Below are 23,281 nucleotides of genomic sequence, written 5' to 3'. Positions count from 1 at the left end.
TTCAGCTTCAGCTGGGCTGGGGTCTACTGTAACCCGCCTTGCCCACGTAGGCTTATTAGGCACCATTGTTTCCACATTTACAAATGACATATCAGTTTCGGGGCCGTAAAAAGCTTGGCTGATTGAGAGACGAGATACTCCAGATTTCAGACCATAGTATAGGGTTCTGTCCCTGGCCTTTTGGAACTAATACGAAATCGATGAGCTTGGACCATTACTTGAGGTACACAAAGGTGCTGCTACTGTATCCATTGTGTTGAACTTTATTGTATTAAAAGCTATAGTGTTAATTATAAGCTTTTTCCCTTTTTCCTTAGAACTTTCTTCTTTTAACTTTATAGGATTTTTAATATAATAAATTCTAATTTAATAAACTTTTTATAAAATAATATTATTTTTATTAAATATTTTATAAATTATTAATAATTTATTTTTTTTATTAAAAATTATTTTAAAGATTAAAAAGTAATTTTATTTAAAGTATTTTATTTTTTAATATATTAATATTATTATTATATTTTATTTTATAAAAAGTTTTAAAAATTAAATTTTTATAAATAATTTTTTAATTTAATATATAATTAAAATAAATAAAGACTTTAAAATTTATTATTTTATATAATAATTATATAATTATATAATTTTATTAATATTAATATTAATATTAATAAAAAAATATTTAATAATTAATTTTTAAAAAAAATAAAAACTTTTATAATAATTATTATAATTTTAATTTTATAAATTATAATATATATCTTTAGATTAAATTTATATTAATATTTAAATTTAAAAACTATATTTTTTTATAAATTAATTTTATATATATACTTTAGGACTTATACCTTAAAAATTACTTAATAAAAGCTGCTACTGTATGGTCATATCTGTATTTGTTGCTATGCGGACAGGGGTATAGTGTCGTTGTTGTGTACATTGAAGTTGGGACAGGCACTCGGACACAGACTCGAGGAACCCTCGTTATAAAGGACAAGCATGTTGTATTGAGATTGGCGGGACCAACCCCCATTATCTCGATTTGGGTGTCAGGAAGGATGATCTACCCGAGTTACCGATGGTACCTAGCTTCGTGTCAATTCGACTTTGTTTCCTGGGGCCTCCTTTTCGCGCCAGAAGCAGCCTGCACAATCCTTAGCAAGATGCCTCATTTACAAAGGTTATAATGCATCTCAGTGACATGCACTAAAAGAACCCAACTATGAGAATCAAACTGAGACAAGGTGTGTTGCAAACTGCAGACTGATGTTTTGCCGCTTTTGCTAAACCCCGCAGGTTCTGCAAGGTCGTTGTATTTGGTACCGCAGACCGTGGTTGATTTCGAGATATACTACACCAGACTTATTCCTCGAGACCATTCATATGTCGATACAAGACCACCAAACAAACGCGACCCTCTTAGTCAAGCACTCTTTAACTTTTCGCAACGTGAGAACATGATTCCATTCTCAGCAAAAGGAAACTTGGATTTGAACATAATTGAAATGCCAGAGACAGCACTGTCTGAAAGCTCTGGTTGGGCAAAGTTGGAAACCTACGAGATCGGCTTACTGGTCGTCAACCCATCTGGGCAATGGCTAGCTATTCCTACCCCTCGCAGACCCAACACCGATGACGAACATGACGAACAATGGGGCGAATCGTGGGTACAAAACAGAGCTGGATCCACGTCGTTCGATATCAACGAGTTTAGAGGTCCCATCAATCCAGAATATGCCGGCTGTCTCCTCTCCGCCGCAGGACAAGCAGCATCACACATGCCCTGTTTAAAAAGGATGGAAATCAATGTTGATGTCAAGGGTGGGTATACCTAAAGTATGTTATGCAAGTGAGAGAGTTGTTCCATGCATGAGTATCATTGGGAAGAAGCTTCAACCGCCCACTGAGGACCTGCAGCAACTCTGGAGACGAGTGGCTCAAGACCGCATCGAGAATTCACTCTTGAATGGAAAGACACCGATGAGACAAACAAGAGAGAGGTGTTTTTCAGTTGAGCTTGGAAGAACAAGGACTTTTGCAGGGCAAAGCTGCCTAGGTAAAAAATAGATGTGTGTAATGACAAAGGGTATCAAAGTATTGCTATTCCAAATGACGAGGGTACCGTAGTTCCCCTTCGAAACAATGTTCCCTAAACTCCTCTCAATGATGTAAATGTTTTGTACCGCCGATGCTATTTGCATTCCTTCAAGACGCGCTTCATATCGCGAGGCGTCATCCCTTGTGGAAATTCCAATGGATAAAATAAAAATAGGTGGTCAGTGAAGACTGACACAATTTTGTCCAAGCGTTGACTTGGATCAAGTGTCGATAGCCACAACCCAAGCGCCAATGACGGAGGCGAAGTATGAAACAGCCTCAATTGACCAGGCTTTGTAATTCCTGCCGCCATTGAACCTTGCAGGTGCCGAGCGACGTCGAAGGCTCCGGCAGTGGAAAACGCCATTTAAGCGGTCAAGGCTTCTGCTGATGTGGCTGCCGAAATTGTGCGGGCGAGGCGTTGTGAGTGTAAACTTTGTTTTCTGTCGCGGAAGAAAGCCTCCTAATTTCATGTTAGATCAATTGAACAGAATGAAGACGGGAAACTACTCACAGTATGGTGTCAAGAATTGTAGTGATTTGGTCCTTTGACTGTAATCCAACCGCGGTGGTACATCGCCGTCGAGCTTGTGTACAGCGTTTAATTGCATCGGCGTGTCGCTGGTAGAAGGTGTTCGTTCGACTGATTGGCATTCCGTGTGTGAAGGATCCGGCGCTGCTATGTTTTCGGGTTCGCCCACCATGTGCATACAATTGCAATCGCTGTGCTGCACCAGCAGTAGCAACTTGTTAAGGACCACAAACTCCATCTTGAGTTTAATGCTGTACACAACGGGTTTGTAGGTTGTCTGTATGTTGAAGTGGCTCATGTACTGTGTTATTATTAAGCTCATGTCCAGAAGGATGACGAGGACGTTGACAATGACAAGATATCGTATGACTTTTCGCTCCATGGCTTTTCGAACGGCAAAGATGGGTTTTAGACCCCGCGCTGTTTCCCAGATGTAAAGGCCTGATATTATCGTTTCTTGTATGCAGAAACCTGCTAATTGAATGCGTTCGTAGACGTTGAATGCTCCGATAAAGTGACTCGAATGCGCCGTGTTGCTGCCGAGGAAAAGAACCGTCGTGGGGACATGTAGTATAAAAAAATTAATAATAATCATGTACAGCACCCATCGTGTTTTGGATTTATCTTCGACGATGAGATGTAGTCTTGAGTAGAGAACGACAGATTGACCGGTAACCATGCCGTACCATCCGATGCATGTCAAGACGCAGAGCAGGAAATTAGGGCCCAAGCTGTAGTACCGCAGCAAGACAACGATGGAGTGGAGGATGATTCCGAAAGTGGCGACCATCATGCTACAGAAGTAAAGACCGTCGTGGCGCTTGAAGCGGGTGATGAGGGAGATGAGGATCTCGAGACAATTGTAGAGAGCTATGGCGAAGAGGCCGGCGATGGTCATGTTGACGGCGAGGGATACACCCGCGATGGGCCCCGTTTCGCCGGATCCAGGAACCGCCATGTTCAAGGTATTGATGGATCTATGAGGGTCATGACCAGAGAACAGATGTCAAGCTGTGTTGTGATGATAAAGAAAGAAAAAAAAAGAAAAAGGCGGGATGAATTATTGTCTCGGTAGTCGGGCAGATCCCATTTTGTTTGTCTGGGTAGTTCAGTCTTGGCGATAAGATCTGATGAAACGTTGAAAGCAAGGAAACATAAAATAAAATAAAATAAAAAAGAGGGAATAGTGGGAAGCTTTCAGCCTGGAAATGTTGGCCTAATTATGAAGATCACTTCACTACGAGGCAAGGTAGCAGCAGCGCGTCATTTTCGGGTATTCGTATATTAATGAGTTGTACCAAGAGCAGTCAATACATCGATCGCCATCATGTTCCCCCCTGCATTTGGTATCGCATGGATGTTTCCGCTAGTGTCGAGGCCAAAGGACTGAGGAGTACGCCGAGCCATGATTCAGTCCAGGCCATATCGCAGGTACAGAGGTAGGTAGTCAGTTTAGAAAGATGACAAAGGCGTATGTAATGCCTTTAATTTGTAAGTACGGCAATGGTCTAGAAGGATATTGCCATCTAGAGATTTGAGATATCCAAATTGTCATCCAATTACTTGACGGTTTCAAGCCAAGCCGGCAGTCAGGAAGATCTCTACATTCCTCGGCTTCCGATGGCACGGCTATGGGTTTTGCTTTTTGCTCTGCACTCTCGCCTCCTGAGTCGGCGCCAAGCGAGACGATCTTGGCTGATGAACTACCACAATGCTAAGCTGAAACTAATATGAACGCCGGCCCATCTATTGTTTTTACAAAAACATGAGTTGTCATTATTTTACAAAATTTAAAAGACAAAGATGGAAGCTGTGAATGTCATCATCATCATCAGAGGACAAGCTGAAAAGCTCCTCTCCTCTCCTCTCCTCTCCTGGTCAAGGGGGGTCCGCTATTTAGAGTTTGTGGGTAAACAGGTAAAAGTTGCTGTAGACTGTAACCCAATCCTCCTGTAGCATGTGGTAGGTATCCTATTGGTGGTCTGACAGTGTCTCAAAAGAGTCAAAACGACATTCATTCATGTGAAGCACAGAATCTTTTGAGAGTGAGCTCACAAATTGATAGTCTAAATGACTCGTAATCACTACCAAGTCAGGTATCAATCTTTAAACTTTACCGCATGTCTCAGGGCCCGGGAACCTCCATTAGTACTAGGTTAATAGTTAGTGCTTTGGGTATCAACATGAAACTTCTTCAATTCGTCATTTTCTGTAATGTAGTTTCTTAAACACAGGATTAAAATGATATCAATCTACACGAATCTATCGTTTATTTTTCTTCCCAGAATCTTTTAATTGAGAAGATACCAACACTCTGTTAACCCCAAGGTTTTGAACGCCCGTAAACTCACGCTTGTGTCTTTCTGTCAAGCCACAAAATGTCACCCCCCGGCCGAGATTAGTACATAGATCTACGGGCGTTTATTAGAGGCAGTGCTGTGCCACCGCAAAGACCTTGACCATGGTTTTTCCGTCACGATTCAATCTGCTATTGTGTGTGTCGCCTACTTGATTCGCGAATGCTCTACTAGGAATTTTTTAAAGTTGGATCAACCTGTCTAAAACAAGGCTTGTCATTCCACCGCGTATCACGAATCTGATCCGCAAGTACGCTTTGGCCACCCAGTGATCCTTATCTGTTGTACATATCCGTAACTCAAGATCTCGACTCTGGCGGCCCATATTTAGTGGCAAACTCTAAGTTGTAACGTATCTAACTATTGACCGTTCTGGCAGGTCAAACAATGTGGAGATTGAGGCTGATATTATCAATTTCACCAGATAGCCAAGAGACTCTGTACAATTTGAATAAACCAGCATAATATCAAAGCAATCCTACAAAGCCAACATGTAGTAATATCTATTCCCCTTGCCCTTTCTTTGCCGTATCTTTCGAGTCCCATCAGGTAAAACCTCGACATATTCATTCAACCCTGGTAAATATCCAATTTCCTTTTGTCGCTGTTTGGCTATCTTGTCTGCATCTTTCTCGGCTGCAGTGGGTGGCCTTGTTGGTAGAGGTACTTTGCGTTTGCGAGCATCTTCAACGACGAGATAGAAACCCAAATCATCTTGTATTTGGCGTAGTTGCTCTGAAGATAGTGATGAAAGTTGTTTTTGAAAAATATCTGGTGGCACAGATGTCGATGGCGAGGATGGTGAAGAAGGTGATGGAGCGTGATAGAATTCCGGGACATCATCTCGAATTCGTTCGCAGATCCAACAGAAACAGCACTGGCTGGATTCAAGTGGCTCATCTCCCCCATCTAAAATTACTTTCAAATCATCTTTCGAGTTAGGATCTGCTTTGTTCTTTCTGATCTCCACTAGGAAAGCTTTATACTGCCGAGGAAATAACCGATGCGTCCTCCAGAAAAGTTGAACACCAAATGACAAGCTTTCCAACACATCTTCCTCAACAGCATTAGGTTCTCGGAGGTGAAAGTCTAGATACTCCCCGCCAGCACGACCCAGTGACCCATGTAAAGCTGGAGAACGTATCCATAGTCTTTGGTGAGATTCGTTGATAAAGATGTCGTGCTTCTTGACCTCGCTGAATAGATCTGTCTTGAACGACATCTTCCCAGGATCAGTGTATGCTGGAGGACTGTCGAGATATGTCAAGATATCGCAGGATTGAGACGATAGATTACTGAATAGATTTTGAGCAGCGCGGGGTAATTCATATTCCATCTTGTCCATATTAATCACATCACGTATAGCCGGCCAAGGAAAGCATAGATTCTTGAGACGTGCGGCATTTCCATCATGAGCTTGACACGCAGCATCGTAAGCGTTTGTGTTGAGCATCAACGAATACCACACAAGAAGTATATCCAAAGGCGGGAGATAGTCTCTCGTTAGTTGAAGTGCTACATGGCTACCAGCGTGGTGAGAATAGACACTGGCGTGGTTCAAGACCATGTCAATGTTATCCCACCAGGCCATGAAGCGTGTGACAGCCAACTTGATGAGAAAATCCCATCTTTGAGATTCAGGCAGCGGAGCAGTTTCAGAAGATGACCCTGCCGTGGACTTTTCATTGTAAGATGGTGGTTGAACGACGCTGACGTCAAGAGCTCTAGCGCTGGCTCTCAAGTTGCGAAAACACTCAAGCAAAGCGAGATGGATAGCAGCATGACTGGCATCGGGATATGCCAAAAGTGTCTCAACTCCAACAGATTCAAATTCTGTTGGGATAGAGAACACATTGGCAAAGACTTTCGGATCGGGAATTATCGTCGGTTTGGCTCCAGGTTGAGAGACTGTTACGTAGGTGGATGGAAGTTTCCATTGGTGTGGATCGATAGTTGATTGGTCTGGTGTTGGTTCTTGGGTTTTACCCTTTGTATTGCTCCGAAGACGAGTAAAAAGATTCATGTTCCACAGAAATAAATAAAATTGACTTGAGAAGAAAATCAATGAGAAGGAAACAAGTTTTAAGTTTGAGATGCTGTTCGCCTGGAGTTTTGATCGCCAAGTAAAGAGCGCTCGGACCACAAGACCTGTGCAGAGGCGCGGCTGGCTCAGCCTCAAATGGATGTCTTATTGGCTACTGGCTAATTACTGGCAATTGTGCCAGACAAGAAGGGCATATTTACCCCTATCTATATCTCGTTGTGATGATGGTACTGTTGAGGTTTGGGGCCAGTATGTTAATAAAATCACATTCGGTAGCCATCATGGGACGAAAAGTATTCGCCTACAGACCTCGTGTCAATACCATTATCAGATAATGGGGGATGATGGTGCGGACAGAATGTACCCACTATGTCAGAACGCTCATGGAAATGGGCTACTAGGCTGTCCTAGATGACATATGCGGAGCGACATTAGTATCGTGGAGATATTCAGAGATCATTGACAGACAACGCCAAAATGTACTTGAGTCCAGATCAAGATTGGCCAAGTCTTGCACTCCAGGTCCCATGCCTAGATGACTCCGTCGTAGTCGGCGTGGGCAGGTTGCCCGGTCGATTTCTTCTGTGCTTGGCCATGGTGGCTTCAGATTCGCCAAACAATACCTTCCACATATACTCATTGAGGACGAGTAGGCCTATCCAGAAGACAGAGAATTGGTGGTCGTGACCCCCGGGAGCATTAACTTGTCCGAGTTCATGGCACATCCTGGGTTCAGTGTGGTCAGCTCTGAACGATGTCAAATGTGTGCCCACTTCCACCCAGACTCAAAGTCAAATACGTCCACCTTCCAACAGAAGACGATCATAATGAGACACCCAACAGTCAGCCAACAATGGTCAACAAAACTCATTTTGGTTTCAAATGTCCTTGGGGGCAGGGCCGTCACCTATATATGTTTCCAAGGGGACTGGTGGAAACGTATTATCCTCTGCCCTGAAAATAGGCACAGCGCGGAAAGCGCTGTGTTGTGCCCCTGACCCCTAATGTGATGACCAAGCTAGGGGGATTCACCCCGTAACAGCCCTCAACATCAACTTCTCCTACTGACGAGTTCCTTGGCCAGGTGGTGGCTGAGCGTATGGCTGACACCGTCTTCCTCCGCGGCGACAGCGCACGCAGCTTGCCAATGAAGCATGTCCATCACTGGCAGCGCATTGCGATGGATATCCGCAATAACGACTATAACCCAGCCAATATAAGCTGGAGCAAGGACAGCCTGTTCTGCGCCAGCATCGCCGTGACCGTCGACCACCTGAAGAGCATAGTCAGCCAGGACATCGACGACCTTAAGAGCCTGCTAAAGGACTGCCTCCTCCTGCCACGCGGCAGCGACACCGGCCAGGGCACCTCCCGCCTGCCGCCCTTGGACGAGGTCATGGACATCCCCTCCCAAAAGGTTCGAGGCTTCAGCTTCCTCGGCGCCGAGGCCAACCTGCCGCGGGTGAGCGCGGGGAAGGACTACTGGCCTTAGGCATTCATACGGCAGAGACAGAGACAACAGACTACGTCGTACACAACGCAGGTAACGACTCAGCTTTCGAAATACAAATCGTCCTCGTCATTCAGTATATGACCGACCAAGAACGAGGTGAGTTTGTCGATAGACAGAACTACTCGACCACAAAACCACCATTTCTTTTTCGCTGATCTGGTGAGCACATCAATAAAACTTCTGCCAGGGTCTGAAACAAGAATATTGGAGAGAAGAAATTTCATTCATTGGAACGATTCCTTGGAATCGTTCGAATCCACCATCGCTTCGACGCAAGAACCCAGCTGCATATACTGGACCATTCCACAACAACCTACCCGATGCAGGCTGGGGTGGAAAGGGGGAGGGGGGTCTGTGGTTGTTGTTCCAAATTCGACGCGACAGATATGGATTTTTTGTCAGAGCCAGTATATTGCAGCTCTGATATTCCCAAAGACAGTGTAATTTCTTCTCAAATGAAAAGCGATGTGGCCTTGTGGGCTGTTTGTCTCAAGGCCGATCCGGGGACGGTGTTTGTGTTTCGTGTATCCAGATGGAATGGAATATAGTAATGCAGCTGGCGAGCGGATTGTGCAGGTTTCCATCAGAGTGGGAGAAATATCTGAAACTAAAGCTGCCAGAGTTGGAGTCTGACTCTGCCCATCGATGTCGAGTCTTATGGAGAGGTTATTGAGTCTTTTGTGCGACCTTCTGTCCCGCCTGTGGCTCGTTGTAGAAACCCTTGTAGAAAACAAAGGTCATGAAGGGGAATAGGATAGCCGTCCACAGCCACTGTGTGGTTGTAAAGTTGATTCTGTCAAGCAGAATCTGTTAGAAACACTCGACCAAATGTAATGTAAGAATCAATAGATGTGCAGGCCACTTACTGTTGATGTGCCATCGCGAACGGTGTCTGTGGTGATGCTGAAAGGTTCTGAAGAAGGAGTGGGAAAAAATTAGGAAATTTTGGGAGAAGAAGAAAAAAATGAGAGGAAGAATTCTGTGACCTGGTATTTTAAACCCTGAGAGATACGTGTGAATGATTAAGTTGCCCATTCTCAGGAGGTGTAAAGTCAATATCTGTTGAGTTGGAAGAATCAAGACCGAAATTATAAATGAGTGACTTACACCAAATGAACTCAGAAAATGCCCCATAGGTGTCTCGAGTGGTAGAAAGTGGACGAGGAGCAGCCCCTACCTACCGTCACTTATATGAAGGATGTTACGAAGACAGACGAGATATCAGTAGAATATTTCAAGAAGCTTAGCCTCGCTTCTAACCCTTTTGAGGGGGACATTTGACCTCAGAAAGGCAGGAAAAGGACAAGGTAATAAGCTACTGCAGAGACAACCCGGACACTCGTATTATAGACGCAAAATATAGCAAAAACCCACATGCAGTTTGTTGGTTCTCCCCAGCTTCTCACGGTAACAAAATCATAAAACTTTACAAAGAACATGAGGAGACTGCTGGAACAAAGTGTCGTGGGATTTAGAATTATTAAGTAGATCATTCAGCAGCATTAGCACTAGATAATACATGACTAGCATCACTTGAAAATAGCGTGTGTGAAGTGACCTTTTATTGATATCCTGGTCTAGGTGTTCTAGCTAGCCTGTAGCTACCTCGGTAGGGGAAAATTGAGGCCGTAGGTAGGGAAAATCGTCTAGCGAATCAAAACCCTCCTTATCAACACCGTTCTTGAAAATAGCAGTCCGCAGTCGTCTGGCGTCGGTCCTGCTCAACTTTGTGACAAAGCAAGCATGGATGAGAGTAACGAACTTATCGAGGGGTTACCGCTGGTGGTCATGTCGGCTCAGCTATATTGAAAACCACTGTCGATCTTGTATAATGACACACCATCGAGCACCCTTTAAACTGCCCAATAACAACCCAACAATCAGTCAATCAACAGGCGGACATCCCATCCTGGTAATTAGCGGACAGTTGGGATGGTATCGGACAGCCCAGAGGGTACTCGATGATGTATTGGGCTTCCTTCTGTACGTCAGTCCATATAGGACCGATCGCAGTGAAAGAAAATGATTCCAAAAGGAAAAGTGTTCCAAAAATTCCCTACCTAGGCGAACCCAAGTAGGAGCGGTCAGCATATAGCTTTCAATCAGCAAAAACCACTCTCAGCTCATCGCTTCACGGAGATGGGTAACGCCCCTGGACTAGGATGAAGAAGAAGAAGAAAAGAAAACTGAAAGGCCGGGGGGGGAGACGAGTTTTTATAGCCTTGGGAGGAAATTAAGTTATTGGGAAATATTGATTTAGGTTTCAACTTTTTGATCTGTATGGATCTTTTGTTGGAAATTTGGAGTACATTGAGCAAGCTCGGGCTTAACTGGAGAATGGTAAAAATAAGTTATGAGGTTTAGATTGTTCAAAGAAAGCTTGATGGTCGATCGGCGAATGATAGGTTGTGTGTGTCCAAGGAAGTGGAAGCTACGCTTTTGCATTTGTGCAATAAGGTTTCTGTATCAACTTTACTGTATATTGACTGGGTGAGGGATGAAGTTGCATGAGCTTTGAGAATCACTTGGAACTTCAAAGAAGAAATGATACTTGAATACGACTTTTCATACGTGTCACACCGCGGCAGAGATAAGTTATAACGATATGAATGCTATGAAAATGCAATGTATTAAAAAGATATGCAAATCGCTAATTTGAATACCCAAACTCCAATTCTATCACGTCTATAGGTATCTTTTGGTAAAGCATGTTTAAGAGCAAGCAGACAAGGCCAGAGCTCCCTGGAACTGCGCGCCAGCAGCAGCGTTTCCGGCAAGAGCAATATCGAACCAGATGCTATCATCATGAACCTTGGTCGAGGCCTTGAAGGCGGTGTAACCGTTGATCTTCTTACCAGTGGCCTTGAAGGGCACAATCTGGGTCTGAAGCTTGGGAACCAGGGTTCCCTTCTGGGGAAGCTTGTCGGCAACCTTGAGGGTCAAGGCGTTCTTGGCCTGGCTGTCGCGAACAACGGCGGTGACAGTCATGGGAGCATTGGGTAGCTTAGCAGCGGTAAGGCAGGACTCTCCGACCTGGTACAAAACGGTGTCATCGACCTTGTAACCGTGGGTACCCTGGTTGTCGTGAGACTTGCTGACCTTGGTGGACTTCTTGGTCTCCTTGATCCAGAACTTGATGATGCCGGTCTTGGCGTTGATGGTGGTGTCGAACTCAAAGTTGACAAAGGTGTCATCGCCACCGAAAGAGCCACCTCCCTGCCACATGGCCTTGGTTGTGGGAACAGTGGTCTTCTTGCCGTCGTGGCCCATGTAGACAAGCTGGACGATGAGATCATCGCCATCTCGGATCTTGTTAGTGGTCCTGAAGCGGATGGCACCCTTGAAGACGATCTGGCCCTTGCTGTTGAGAGATAGCTCGTTGACATAAGGCTTAACATCGTAGGGAGAGATGACGTCGCTGAGCTGCACACTCTTGGGGACGGTGTCGATCATGCGGGCAAAGACATCGGCACACATGGTGTTGAAGCCCTGCTTGGTAGCAAGCTTCTTCATGGTAGCACGGTCGTTGTCGAAAATACGCTTGTCGGAGTTGAGGGTGTTGTTCTTGGCAACAACGAGAGGGTTCTTGGTGGTTCCGTCCAAGTACTCGGTGACGACGCCGTTGTGGAAGCTAGAGACATCCTTCTGGAAAGGAACGGATGTGTCGTTGTTGGGATCAGCCTTGATGCCAGTGACATCGGGGAAGTCAACGCTGTGAACACCACCGAGGGCATGGCCACAAGCAACCATGGCAGTCATGTCCTCCTTGGTGAAGCCAGCCTTTTGGAAAGCCGCAAAGGTCTCCTTCAAGTTGGTGGAAGGCTCAGGGACACCGGAGGGTCCAGGCTTCCCGGCATCGGTACGGCCAGCTCGGAATGGGACGTCGGGACCGGAGCATCCCTTGGTAGCAACAACGGTACCGAGAGCGATGAGATCGGCGGCACTGGCACGCTGGTTGTAGAAACCAGAAAAGAATCCGAAAGTGTTGTTCCAAGCATCACCGGGGTTCTCAGCACGGGTAGTCTCCCAAAAGATGGAGGCGTCAAGACCTCCGGTACCAGCCTTGGCATCGTGTGTGACGGCGTCGTGGAAAGCTGTTCGGATCCATTCGGCCGAGTTTTGTCGTCCGGGCTGGCTGTTACCAAAACTGCAAGTTACCAGAGCTGTGAATTGTTAGTATCAAGCTCAGTTACTAAGAACTGTTGAACTTACCATCAGCGAATCCAAACCTGTTGTATCCACCCTGGTTGTACTGGAGATCCTCAAGGTAATCGAACTTTGAAGGCCAGACAAGCTGCTTGGCAGCTGTCAAGGGAACGAGAGCAATAGCGACAGTGGAAGGGCCTTTCATGATGGGTCAACAGATAGAACGAGTGTGAGTGACGAATAGCTAAAGGCAATATTACATTAACTACGATATGTGAGCTGTCTTATACTAGATGTCTCTCCATATCTGAAAAGACCTTATCCGGAGATCTAGGAGGTTTCATATTGGGCAAGCAATCTCGGGCTATACGAGAAATATCGTCTGTAAAAGTTCCACTCTGCAGTCTTAAAGACACGGACAGGCCGTGTGATCAACACTGAAAGGGTCCAGGCCAAGAAGAATACGAGTGGGTTTTATGGTCAAAATACGCTAACAATGTCAGGGGTCAATTCGAGAATACACGAACCAATAGTAAAGACTTGATTATAAGTCAATGCTTGCAAGTCAATGCCACTTTATCGTCTAATTTTAGCTGTCGGCTCGTCAGTGCCGGTCGAACATTGTCAAAGCATCTTATTTTGCAGCCAAAATTGATCAAGATGGTGATTTAGTTATGGGTGCAGTCCTTGAAGAGTTTGATGGTGACAGTGGCAAGCTGGGAAACTAAGTAAACTTGTGAACATCTACATACTGACAAATACTATATCCCACTGGCATCGTCTCATCTCGTACAAACCATTCTTTAGCCTTGGGAAAAGCTGTGAATCCATTTAGAACCGTTCCTGGAACACAAATCATGCAAAAGAAGCGCGCATTCCGTCCTCTTCTCCGTGCGGTGCGCTCAGATAAAACGAGTCGGCTTCAGAGCCTCAACACTTCCACTTTGGGTAAAGTGCCATTAGCCTGGACGTCATATCCTTATTTATGGGTACGCTAGAAGATCCAGAGGTAAATCTAGAATGAAGAATGCAGGAGATCTGAGCACTTGACCTGACTCGTCTTACCATAAGGTAGACAAACAACATGGCCAAACTCTCAACTGTTTATCTAATCAAGCATGGAAAGAAGCTTTTCTTTATATTTAGTAAATTATATGATGAGAATTACAGATTTTGGTAATATGGTATCGAACCACTAGAAAAGTCAACAGTAGAGACTACTACGGAAAAAGTCCGAGACTATCGGATAAACTCCGTCCTGGAATACGTACCTGTGGGAATGGTCTCCACAAGGCCGAAAATACGATGCTGAAGATCAACCATAATATCCCGATAATAGCGATTGGGCGGCCAAGATACAGGGTAGTACTGATTTCTCGTATCCAAAACTAGAAGGCTCACAGGTAATTTTGTGGAAAGCAAGAATACTTTTGTTAGCAAAAGTTATTCACTGGATCTCTAAGTACCAAAGTAGTGGCTAGACGCGAACGTATATTGTCATTAATAGGCTAGAAGAACATTTGTGAGACAATGCTATAATTGAATTGTGTGGTTCACCCGGTAGGAGACAAAAAATCCAGCCTCCTAAGCCTTGTGATATAAAACCAAGTAGTCTAAGAACTATAGTCTAATGACCATAAACTGACCTACTGATTTCGTCCCCTATGCTTCTGGGGGTCACTGTTTCTGATACCCTAAGGTTCACTCACACATCCACCTTGATATCCACATGAACCAGTTAGTATTGCTTTTGAAATCCTGAAAAAGAAACATGTAGAAAAGGTCTTGTATTAGTTTCTCTCTAGTCCAACGCTTCTCCATCTTTCAACTCATGAATCGAAACCAAAGGTCCCCTAGGAACAATATCAAGATCCTTCAACCCCAAGACTCGACGCCTCGACTTTGAATACAAAATCTTGTACTGATCTATCCAAGTAGAAGCCGTATTCCTAAACGACCCATAAGTCCTGTCACTATCATCCCAATAGAGTCTCCTCATCCACAAGTGCAAGTTGGGATAGTGGTCCCGGATGGTGCCTAAATTACACATGAAAATCGGGACGTAAGCGACATCGAAGCGAAGAATGGTGGGATACACTCGAATATCTGCTTCAGTGATATGATCCCCCAGCAGAAATGGGCCCTTGTCAAGGACTCTTTCCAGACGATCGAGAGACTTGAAGACTTTGTCGACGTTTTCTTCGTAGGAAGTTTGTGACATTGCGAAGCCAGTCTTGTAGACGCCGTTGTTGAGAGTTTCGTAAGTCCACTCATTTAGATCATCAATCTCTTGTCGTAGATGTTCTGGGTAAAGTCCACCTCCGGGCCTATTGACCTCTCGACGCTCCTCGGGAAGGAGATGGTCAAACTCGGTGGAGAGCATTCTAACAATGTCGCTAGACTCATTGCTCACCATAGTATGGGTCTTTGTATCCCACAAAACCGGAACGGTATACCGTCCCTGATAATCTGGATTGGCCTTGAGATACAGCTGTTTGAGAGCATCAAAGCCGTAGAGAGGGTCTTTGGGGAGGGATCCGTATTTGGCTGCTTCTGGGTTATCCTCGAACATCCAACCTTCCTTGCCCATATGGAGCGAGCACATGTACAAATCAATCATGTCTTCGAGTCCTTTGAGACTTCTGATGATCATGGCACGATGGGACTAGATTTCTGTTAGAGTGAAAGTCAAGCCAAGAAATGAAATGTTACATACCCAAGGACAGCCTGGACTGAGATAGAGGACATATCGATTCTTCTCGGGTGGGAATCGAGAGCCTGGTTCGTTCGAAATCAAGTGACGAAAGCTACTCGTAGGGCGGACGAACGAGCCGTCTTTGGTTGGCTTGAGCCTAATCTCATCTACCTTGGACATTAGTTAGAATAAGTTGGTAACATGATGGAGCGAGATGGACTAACCTCATCACCCATGATGATCCTGTGAATGTTCTTTCTTGAGGTAGAGTAAGTGAGGGCGAGTGTGAAGGATGGATACGATCTATTTATTAGTTGAAAAGAAGAGCGTAACATCCAGAGTTAAATAAGAGATAAGTGGGATAATTACCGAGAAACACGATCGGATATACGTCTAGTTCTGGTTCCAGGCGGTATATATATGTGTACGTGCTTCCAATATTTGTATTAACAATCACATCATGTTCTACAATTACTAATTCAACACCCTCCCCGCACATTGATGGTACTTTGATGAATGCAAATGCAGGCACTTTTGATTGTTGATAATCAAGCAACTAAAGTCGGAAGGTCGTGTAAGCTCCCGCGCGGCACGGCGGACGGTGGCTTCGGATCCGACAACACCGGCCGAATGAGATTATATTCCTATTCTCTATTCACATGCTTGGAGTTTTACATCACGATAATCAGCCAGTCTCTAGATCGAGAACTCTCTTCAAAAGAGGCAAGGAAATATGTTCTTAAACTTATGATGCTGCTATATATTGTCTTGATGAATACTTAGTAGGGAAGGGGGGACTATGCTTGCACATGACCTTGTTATTGTCCAATCATGGCGACGTATTTGCTGACAGATGACCTCACCCCAGTCAACTATCCAAGCAGAAGTCGTTCTACAATCATTACATCTATCGAGAACACCGTTACGCATTTATTACTGCTTTCCGTTGTTATGGAGTCTACGTTTCCGAAATTCTTAGATCTTCCCAAAGAGATCCAATTTGCGATCTGGGAAGTCGCTATTCGCCCGTCAGGTGATCGTCATGTCCACCGATTCTCCATCGCCGGCTTTCCTCTTAGACATACAAACCGAAAGCACTTATGCTTACAAAAGACCAAACTCTGGTCTGATGGGACCTTGCGATCTGCTGTCTGTTCTTCTTTGACCGTACCATCCGATGACGTCGAAGGCAATCCTAATGATTCTATCTACCTGTCAGACAGTGGCCTCTGGACCGCATGCAAGGATTCACGCGATGCAATGGAGAAACGATTCAAGAAGAACGAATGGTGGTCGAACGTCAAGTCCCCCTATCATCCAAAACGCACAGCAGAGCCTGGTCAATATCTTGATCAAGAAGACACCGCGCACACAGCGTCATATACAGACCACGACGGAATTGTCAAACACATCACTATAGGCTACGAGAGAGACCTTATTCATCTCGATCCTCGCTATCTATGCGATCTTGAGAACATTAACTGGTCTCGAAACTCAATCGATATCTTTCAGCTTCCCGTTTTCGATAAGAGACTGGAAATGGGAGGCAACCTCGTAGTCAGGCCTAGCTTCGTCGGATCAAACATCGCACTGGACTATGATCGCTCTATATTGGACCAATTTAGTTCAAAAATGGTACATTATCGAGACAAAGCATTGCGAACTCGTTTTGTGGCTTTGTTCGACATGTACGTCTTTTTGTGCGAGACCGCGCAAAGAACTGTCTGGTTCATTGACTATGGCTTGGTACCAGTCCCAAACAGGGCCGTAGAGTCGCTACCAGTAAGGGAGATATTCCGTTCAGGCGACTGTATCTACACCGAAGTCAAGAGAGAAGATATTGGGGTACTTTGGCAACTCAGTGAGTACGACAAAGCATATGACGACGAGAATCATAGTGCATTTGACATGCTTCGCATTTTCGAGGCAGGCCCCTGGGAACTGGAGGATCCTTCACGTCTGCGAGTCTTGGCCTGTCAGCCTGCACCTGGACGAGTTGTTAAGCCACGAAAGCCATGGGCATTGCGTTGTCATGGTCATTCCTCTTGCGAATTGTGTACCGGGAAGCCTGTCCCGCGTGTCCGGCCATCGACGATCGAAAGGGAGGGGGAGGAAAGTTCATCACATATCTCCGAGTCAGACTTGATTTTGTTTGACTAGGTAAAGAGAAGCATGGGATTCGCGATTGTGGTAGACAGATCATATAATATTAGCAGTGAACTGAGATTATAAACATATTTAGCTACTGGGAGTATCAGAGATGAAATCCAAGTCAGGCCTTGGCCAGTATCACCTCATACTCTATTTGGTCCAAACACTCCATGACTTCTATACGTCATGGAGCATACCTTGTGGCTCAGTGTAGCCAAGCTCAACAGAAACGATAAGTTACTGCTGTATCTGGATAGGTGCATTTTGGTATTGCAATCTATTCAATCATCTTCGCCCGTTCCGGTTATTGCACATTGTGTCAAGTTCCTTCATGCTCTTTGTGTACAACGCTTGAGCCTGATCTAAGTAGCACTTATAGCTCATCGTCGATCGTAGTAACGCGGAGGGTGCCGTATTGCCGAATCTTGTGCGTGGGCTGCGCAACAGCATGAGCAACCGCGATCCGGCAGACTTGTGGAAGATGTTGAGGTTATACTCGATAAGGATCGCTGTTGGACGGGCGAGACTCGGCGTGCCAGACCGGCATGGGCAACGATACGAGGATTGGGAGGCAAGGGGAAATCCGAACCTAGGCGAGGCAGTGCTGTTATCTGTTTATTAGAATTCGCTGAATAACGGCAAGTCTTGTCAGTGAATCACTATCGTTCTCTAGAAGGCCAAAACAACATAATCATTGTCTTTTTCTTATATCCAGGAGGATGTCGTTCAAGTGCAGTGTGGAACAGGCATGGATAGGATGCTATCGACGGCGAGGGAAAGCAGAGACTTGACTTGATATTCAATGGCCGGTCGTGAATCGAATCGTCGTTTCGGTAGATAGAATAGTTGATTTGGGATTTTTCTTTATGGTAGAAACAGTCCAGTGCATTAGGTAGTTGTTGCATAGAACTGGTATTGTATTCGCGAGTGGCCTTTGTTTACTGCCATGGTTTATAGCAAAGCAGCAAATCTTTTTCTGGTAGAACATAGGCTCAAGAAGCAAAAAGCGAGAAGAAAAACTTGATCAAAGATTTGGAAGTATTTGCTAGTAATAGAGGATTGATCGATTCCCTCGGTCCGGTTGTCTTCCTCTAACCGCGGCCCATTCATCCGATAACACAAAATCAACACTCAGCCGAACCAACACATAAATACGCTTTCCCATCAGAAACTGTTACTCAAGGTTAAACTAAGACATTTTATGACCTTTCAGAGTGCTTGTGATAAGTCTATCTACCATTTGAGTCACTGGTATAACACACAGTGTCACTGAGAGTTGAAAACGCGAAACATGGAATAGACCACAGGTTACTACCTTTGACAATCGGAGTGGTCTATTCAATTAGAAAGCAGTTAAATAAAGCACACATTCTTCTGCTAGTAAACAAGAATTTCGAATAATTCACTGGATTGGTTTCTAGTCTTGATCCCTTGTAATCAAGTCGTAGTCAAATCAGGGAAAGGACATAACTTGCGGTCCGTCTCAAGGCCACCAGAACTCACCTCCAAAGCCCGGAGTAGCTCACTAAGTCCAGATTTTTTGGTCAAAGAGTCAGTTTGTTCTCGACCGTCAACAGTCACATATCAATTCAATAGCCTCAACTGGACTGCCTGCGACATCCCAAAGTCCAGAACATGATAGATGGTGCGCAGTTACTCATCCCGAAACGGAAATTCGAAGCAGGCTCCTAATTCACAACTGATCCTCTTGGCCCCTGATTCATGGCATGATTGTGGCTCTTGGTCTCGGTATACGGGCTTTCGCCGAGCAGCTGGTAGCGTCTATGCATCTGGGGTAACCCTTATCAATGCTTGCGTGCATCAGAGCCCCGAGGGATACCCCAGACTTCCCCAGGTTTCCCAACAAGTTGATGGGGTAGGTCTACAGCACCAACGTAGCAGAGACTCGGTTGGAATTGCAGAAGTCTGTTTTTAGCATAGTGATGATTCCTCAGCCTTCGGATATGGTGACGGGATCCGCCAGTCATGTTCGGAGCTTCGCCGAGTGAGATCATTGTCAAAGAAGTTGGTGTCGTAAAGACGATAAGACTTGTCTCAAGAGCAAAGCCACCTACTTTGACCAAGTTGATTTCACGAGAGAACTGGATAGTGTTGAGCATAAACTAGTATCTTGACTCCAACTAAAAGGTCAATTTTAGCCGCTCACAGTGGCTTGCACTAAAACAAGGCAGCCATGATCCCATATTTGCAAGGTTGGCTTGCCACAGCTGAAACTGGGGTAAGAGGGTCTGGACAATGAAGACCGAAGTGGTGGTGTGTGGGAAGAAGTCGTGAGCAGTTTGATCCCCGACGTCCATCGGGCGTGCCGTTGGACGGTTTAAACGCAACAGAGTTTCGATCACTAGTAAACATCCCGCCAAGCTTAACGTCCGCACTGATCCATGTCGATGTTATTAGTTGTGAGGAGAAACTCTCCGCCAAGATCCCCGCAATCTAGGGTAAAAAGTCTGGGCTTTGAGAGAGCGGTACGACGGATAGCTCGGAGTATTGGGCAGGGCCAAGCATTGGCGTTGGAGGGATCATATAATCGTTGGAGAATGGTCTGATGTAACTGTCTTCAAGACGTAAGAACCCAACAGGATGGCACACGTTTGCGTGTCTACAGCTTATCTGCAGATTCTACATGTCAAAAACGTGGACAATACAATGTAACGAATAAAAAGGTGTCAGACTCGATAGATGGAGGTTGTCTCTTGACCAGAGATAAAACAAAGACTGCTATTGGCAGTGACATATCAACAAGCAAAAGCGTCGACACGCATGTCAGAGTAAACGCCATTTTGCAACCCAATGACAAGCAGAAGGCAGAAAGAAGAAGGTAGAGAAGAACTAGCCTCATCATGTGCGGAATAGAACAGTGATGAGAGGCAAAAAGCGCGGAATCAAATGGTGGGTGATCTGACATACAAAACGTGGCTTTGGGAGCATCACTTCAGGGCATGACGAGTGCTGATAGGATAGCGCTAAAGATGGTGTCATTTACTTGCTTTTGGGGGGCGGTTAAGGCCGAGAAAAAGAGTAGAGACGCGTGAGCTAAGAGTCAGTAGAGTCAAGCTAATGAGGACTTTATTTCCCGGTTCAACTGCCTTGTTTTGTTTATTCTTTTTAGTAATGTCTGGGGTAAAGAATGCGGAGATGGAGACAAGAGAGATGAGATTGAGATCAAGAGTGAGATTCTGTCGGTACTTGACTCATTCTCAGACCATTCATCCATAATATGGTCTCATGTTCTGCATCCGAGATATGTACCGATATCTACTCGGCTTCTAACAAAACACCGGCGTCGAGGATCAGTGGATACTACTATCAAGCTTAACTCACTTCCAGAGAAGAAACTGTACATCATCCAATGCCATGTGATGAACAGAAATTTAATGTCCTTGTCCTTTTTATCACAAATTGCAACATCCGGTATCTTAGCCGGGATACGACACGACATGCGTCCATGGGTTAGAGTAGTTAGTGCTGCGCCTACTGCGACAAGGGCCAACCCTTGTACTGTAGTTACTTTGTACTCTCTGCCCTCCATCTTCTATGTAAGGTTCTGCTGTTGGGGAATTGTCCTTACTCCAAGTTTAGGCGGTAAGAGAAGAGAAACAGAGTTACTTGGAGAATGTTGCTTTGGGCTTTAGCCGAGGATAATATGACAAATGAACCGGACGTGCGGAGGTCTAACAATTAGCGATGACTCCAAATAATTGCACCAGTCAAGTGAAGCCATCACCATGTACTACTTGATCTAGGTACAGCATAGACTTGAGATCATATGTCAAAATGCACCCCGTATTCTATTCAAACAGGCTTCCCCGGAATCTATTATTTACTCAGGTCACTTCATCTTCCGTTCCCCAGATTCTTTATTAGATGGGGCCATTTCGGGAGTCGACCGGTCGATGGAGTTTGAAATGTGTCCCATCTCGTCCACCAACATGTCCTATTAAAAACAGTGGCGAACAAGCCCTGGTCCCAACCTCGCCGGGGCATCCATCCACTAAAGTCCCCTGCAAATAAGACACACAAGCGCGGTAATCAGCCCAAATTTGTAGTGGACCAGTTAGTCTATTCCCCCGCAAAGTGACCCAGTCTGGGGTTAGAGATTACCTACCTACTCTTCCCTACCAACCACCATTACAACAATAACAATCTCTATCTCTTTAGCTCACATCTCTAAACATCCAGACTTTTCCCCTCACTCATCCATCACACCTCCATACGCGGCTTGCCATGTGCGTGGCGTCCCTCCCTCCCTCTAGAACCAAGACTTTCAAGGAAGCTTAACTTAAGGAATACCAAACTAGGTCAAAAAGAGACTGCTTCCATTGATCCGATATGAGCTACGGCTGTCACGATAGCCGACGCCGTTGAGGGCAAGCCCCTACGTTTTGAGGCTCTTTGGAGTACTGTCTTGATATTCTTTGGAGAAGAGCATCTTGCCCTGACGAATCTGACATCTCCTATCGTAGATCTTGATGGAGATTTAGTTGGTCACTTGGGGGGGATACGTTTGCTACTACCCGACTTGGGTGTCGGTTCTACGTGATGGAACCTCGTGCCTGAGTACATTCTACGACGCACCGAATCTAGACCCTCGTGTTCTGTCTCTGTGGAAATTGATCAAGCAAACAAACAAACAAATCTCGATATGCAGAAACTTCGATGCTTCTTCGTAGTGCATGTAACCAACCTCATTGCTACTCAACCACGAGGGACAAGAATCCCGTCGGTACGGACGGCAAATTGCCCATCTTACCTGTTGTCTGGCCTCAACTCAGCCTGGCATTCTAAAGTCCGTTGTTGGTGGAGGGTCGCATTGGGTGCTCTGTGCTAAAGGAGGGCTATTAGCCCAGTACCGACTTGGCACATCCCAACAGTCAGGGATGTTGCTGGGACAAGCTTTTTGTCGAGCTTGGCTGACAGCTTGGAAATCTCTTGGACTTACGGATACCTCTTACTCGTACAAGATCGGCAAAGAACCACCAACAGACACATTTTTCCTCGTACGATGAAACACTTGGTACTCCCAGACAACCAGCCCTTCTCAATTCCTGGTTATCTTTTGCCTTTGCTCTCTCGCGTATCCGTACTGAACACATAAGACGGATCAAGGTCTGGACAAGTGTGGATCTCTTCTTGGCAAAATACAGAGAGAAGCGAGCCTTTGGGGGCCGGCCATTAGTCTCCGGGTGTTGTCTCATTCTTGTCAAGGGCGGGGGAACAATACAATAGAGAGAGACTAAGAGCATGGGGTAAAAGTCCCACTAACTTACTAGTTATCTAGCCAGAGATGGGGGACATGGGGAAGTGGGTGTGAGTGGAGAGACACAATCCCTTGCAAGTACAGTACATCCTTGTTCACTCCCCAAAGTTGGAGGTCATCCTTCTTTTACCTTTTGAGATTGCAGTAGTAATATGTACTTTATCTCTGGTCTTCAAATTAACTACCCTTGCTAGTAGACTAGTTGCCGTTCGTGCGGTGGAGTAAAGAGAGACAACCACTACGGAGGCTTTGCGAAAAGGGCTAGCCATGAATCTAATGGCAAACCAAACATGACAAGCCTGTATAGTATTGCATTGTATTGTGCTGATATGGATGGGCATGGACTCTCCCATCTCACATTCATCCGGTATAAAGTCTGACCCCTTCCCCAGGTTTTCCCCCCAGATCCGTTCTCCAGATCAGAAGCATTCGTCTCCTCCTCTCTCATCCTCCTTTTTCTTTTGAGGACAC

At 45.2% G+C, this 23,281-nt stretch overlaps 7 protein-coding genes across 7 annotated transcripts; 3 read left to right on the top strand and 4 right to left on the bottom strand.

Moving 5' to 3' along the window:
- Positions 1-1,219: 1,219 nt before the first annotated feature.
- FPOAC1_006911 (uncharacterized protein) lies at positions 1,220-1,832 on the top strand (the record flags this gene model as incomplete). The annotated part of the gene is made up of 2 exons (XM_044851384.1): positions 1,220-1,241; positions 1,294-1,832. 2 exons carry the CDS (start codon positions 1,220-1,222, stop codon positions 1,830-1,832), a joined length of 561 nt encoding a protein of 186 aa, XP_044710096.1.
- Positions 1,833-2,600: 768 nt separating this feature from the next.
- FPOAC1_006910 (uncharacterized protein) lies at positions 2,601-3,584 on the bottom strand (the record flags this gene model as incomplete). The annotated part of the gene is made up of 1 exon (XM_044851383.1): positions 2,601-3,584. One exon carries the CDS (start codon positions 3,582-3,584, stop codon positions 2,601-2,603), a length of 984 nt encoding a protein of 327 aa, XP_044710095.1.
- Positions 3,585-5,461: 1,877 nt separating this feature from the next.
- On the bottom strand, positions 5,462-7,006 carry FPOAC1_006909 (uncharacterized protein; the record flags this gene model as incomplete). The annotated part of the gene is made up of 1 exon (XM_044851382.1): positions 5,462-7,006. The coding sequence occupies one exon, from the start codon at positions 7,004-7,006 to the stop codon at positions 5,462-5,464; it is 1,545 nt and encodes a 514-aa protein (XP_044710094.1).
- An 874-nt stretch (positions 7,007-7,880) lies between these two features.
- Positions 7,881-8,519, top strand: FPOAC1_006908 (uncharacterized protein; the record flags this gene model as incomplete). Its single annotated transcript, XM_044851381.1, has 2 exons — positions 7,881-7,883; positions 8,070-8,519. 2 exons carry the CDS (start codon positions 7,881-7,883, stop codon positions 8,517-8,519), a joined length of 453 nt encoding a protein of 150 aa, XP_044710093.1.
- A 2,733-nt stretch (positions 8,520-11,252) lies between these two features.
- Positions 11,253-12,891, bottom strand: FPOAC1_006907 (uncharacterized protein; the record flags this gene model as incomplete). Its single annotated transcript, XM_044851380.1, has 2 exons — positions 11,253-12,703; positions 12,753-12,891. The coding sequence occupies 2 exons, from the start codon at positions 12,889-12,891 to the stop codon at positions 11,253-11,255; spliced, it is 1,590 nt and encodes a 529-aa protein (XP_044710092.1).
- A 1,596-nt stretch (positions 12,892-14,487) lies between these two features.
- On the bottom strand, positions 14,488-15,617 carry FPOAC1_006906 (uncharacterized protein; the record flags this gene model as incomplete). The annotated part of the gene is made up of 3 exons (XM_044851379.1): positions 14,488-15,351; positions 15,403-15,552; positions 15,606-15,617. 3 exons carry the CDS (start codon positions 15,615-15,617, stop codon positions 14,488-14,490), a joined length of 1,026 nt encoding a protein of 341 aa, XP_044710091.1.
- Positions 15,618-16,212: 595 nt separating this feature from the next.
- Positions 16,213-17,541, top strand: FPOAC1_006905 (uncharacterized protein; the record flags this gene model as incomplete). The annotated part of the gene is made up of 1 exon (XM_044851378.1): positions 16,213-17,541. One exon carries the CDS (start codon positions 16,213-16,215, stop codon positions 17,539-17,541), a length of 1,329 nt encoding a protein of 442 aa, XP_044710090.1.
- Positions 17,542-23,281: the final 5,740 nt, after the last annotated feature.

The sequence above is a fragment of the Fusarium poae genome, chromosome 2 (genome assembly GCF_019609905.1).
Source record: "Fusarium poae strain DAOMC 252244 chromosome 2, whole genome shotgun sequence".
Classification (NCBI taxonomy): domain Eukaryota; kingdom Fungi; phylum Ascomycota; class Sordariomycetes; order Hypocreales; family Nectriaceae; genus Fusarium; species Fusarium poae.
This window is presented reverse-complemented; position numbering and strand designations above follow the sequence as displayed.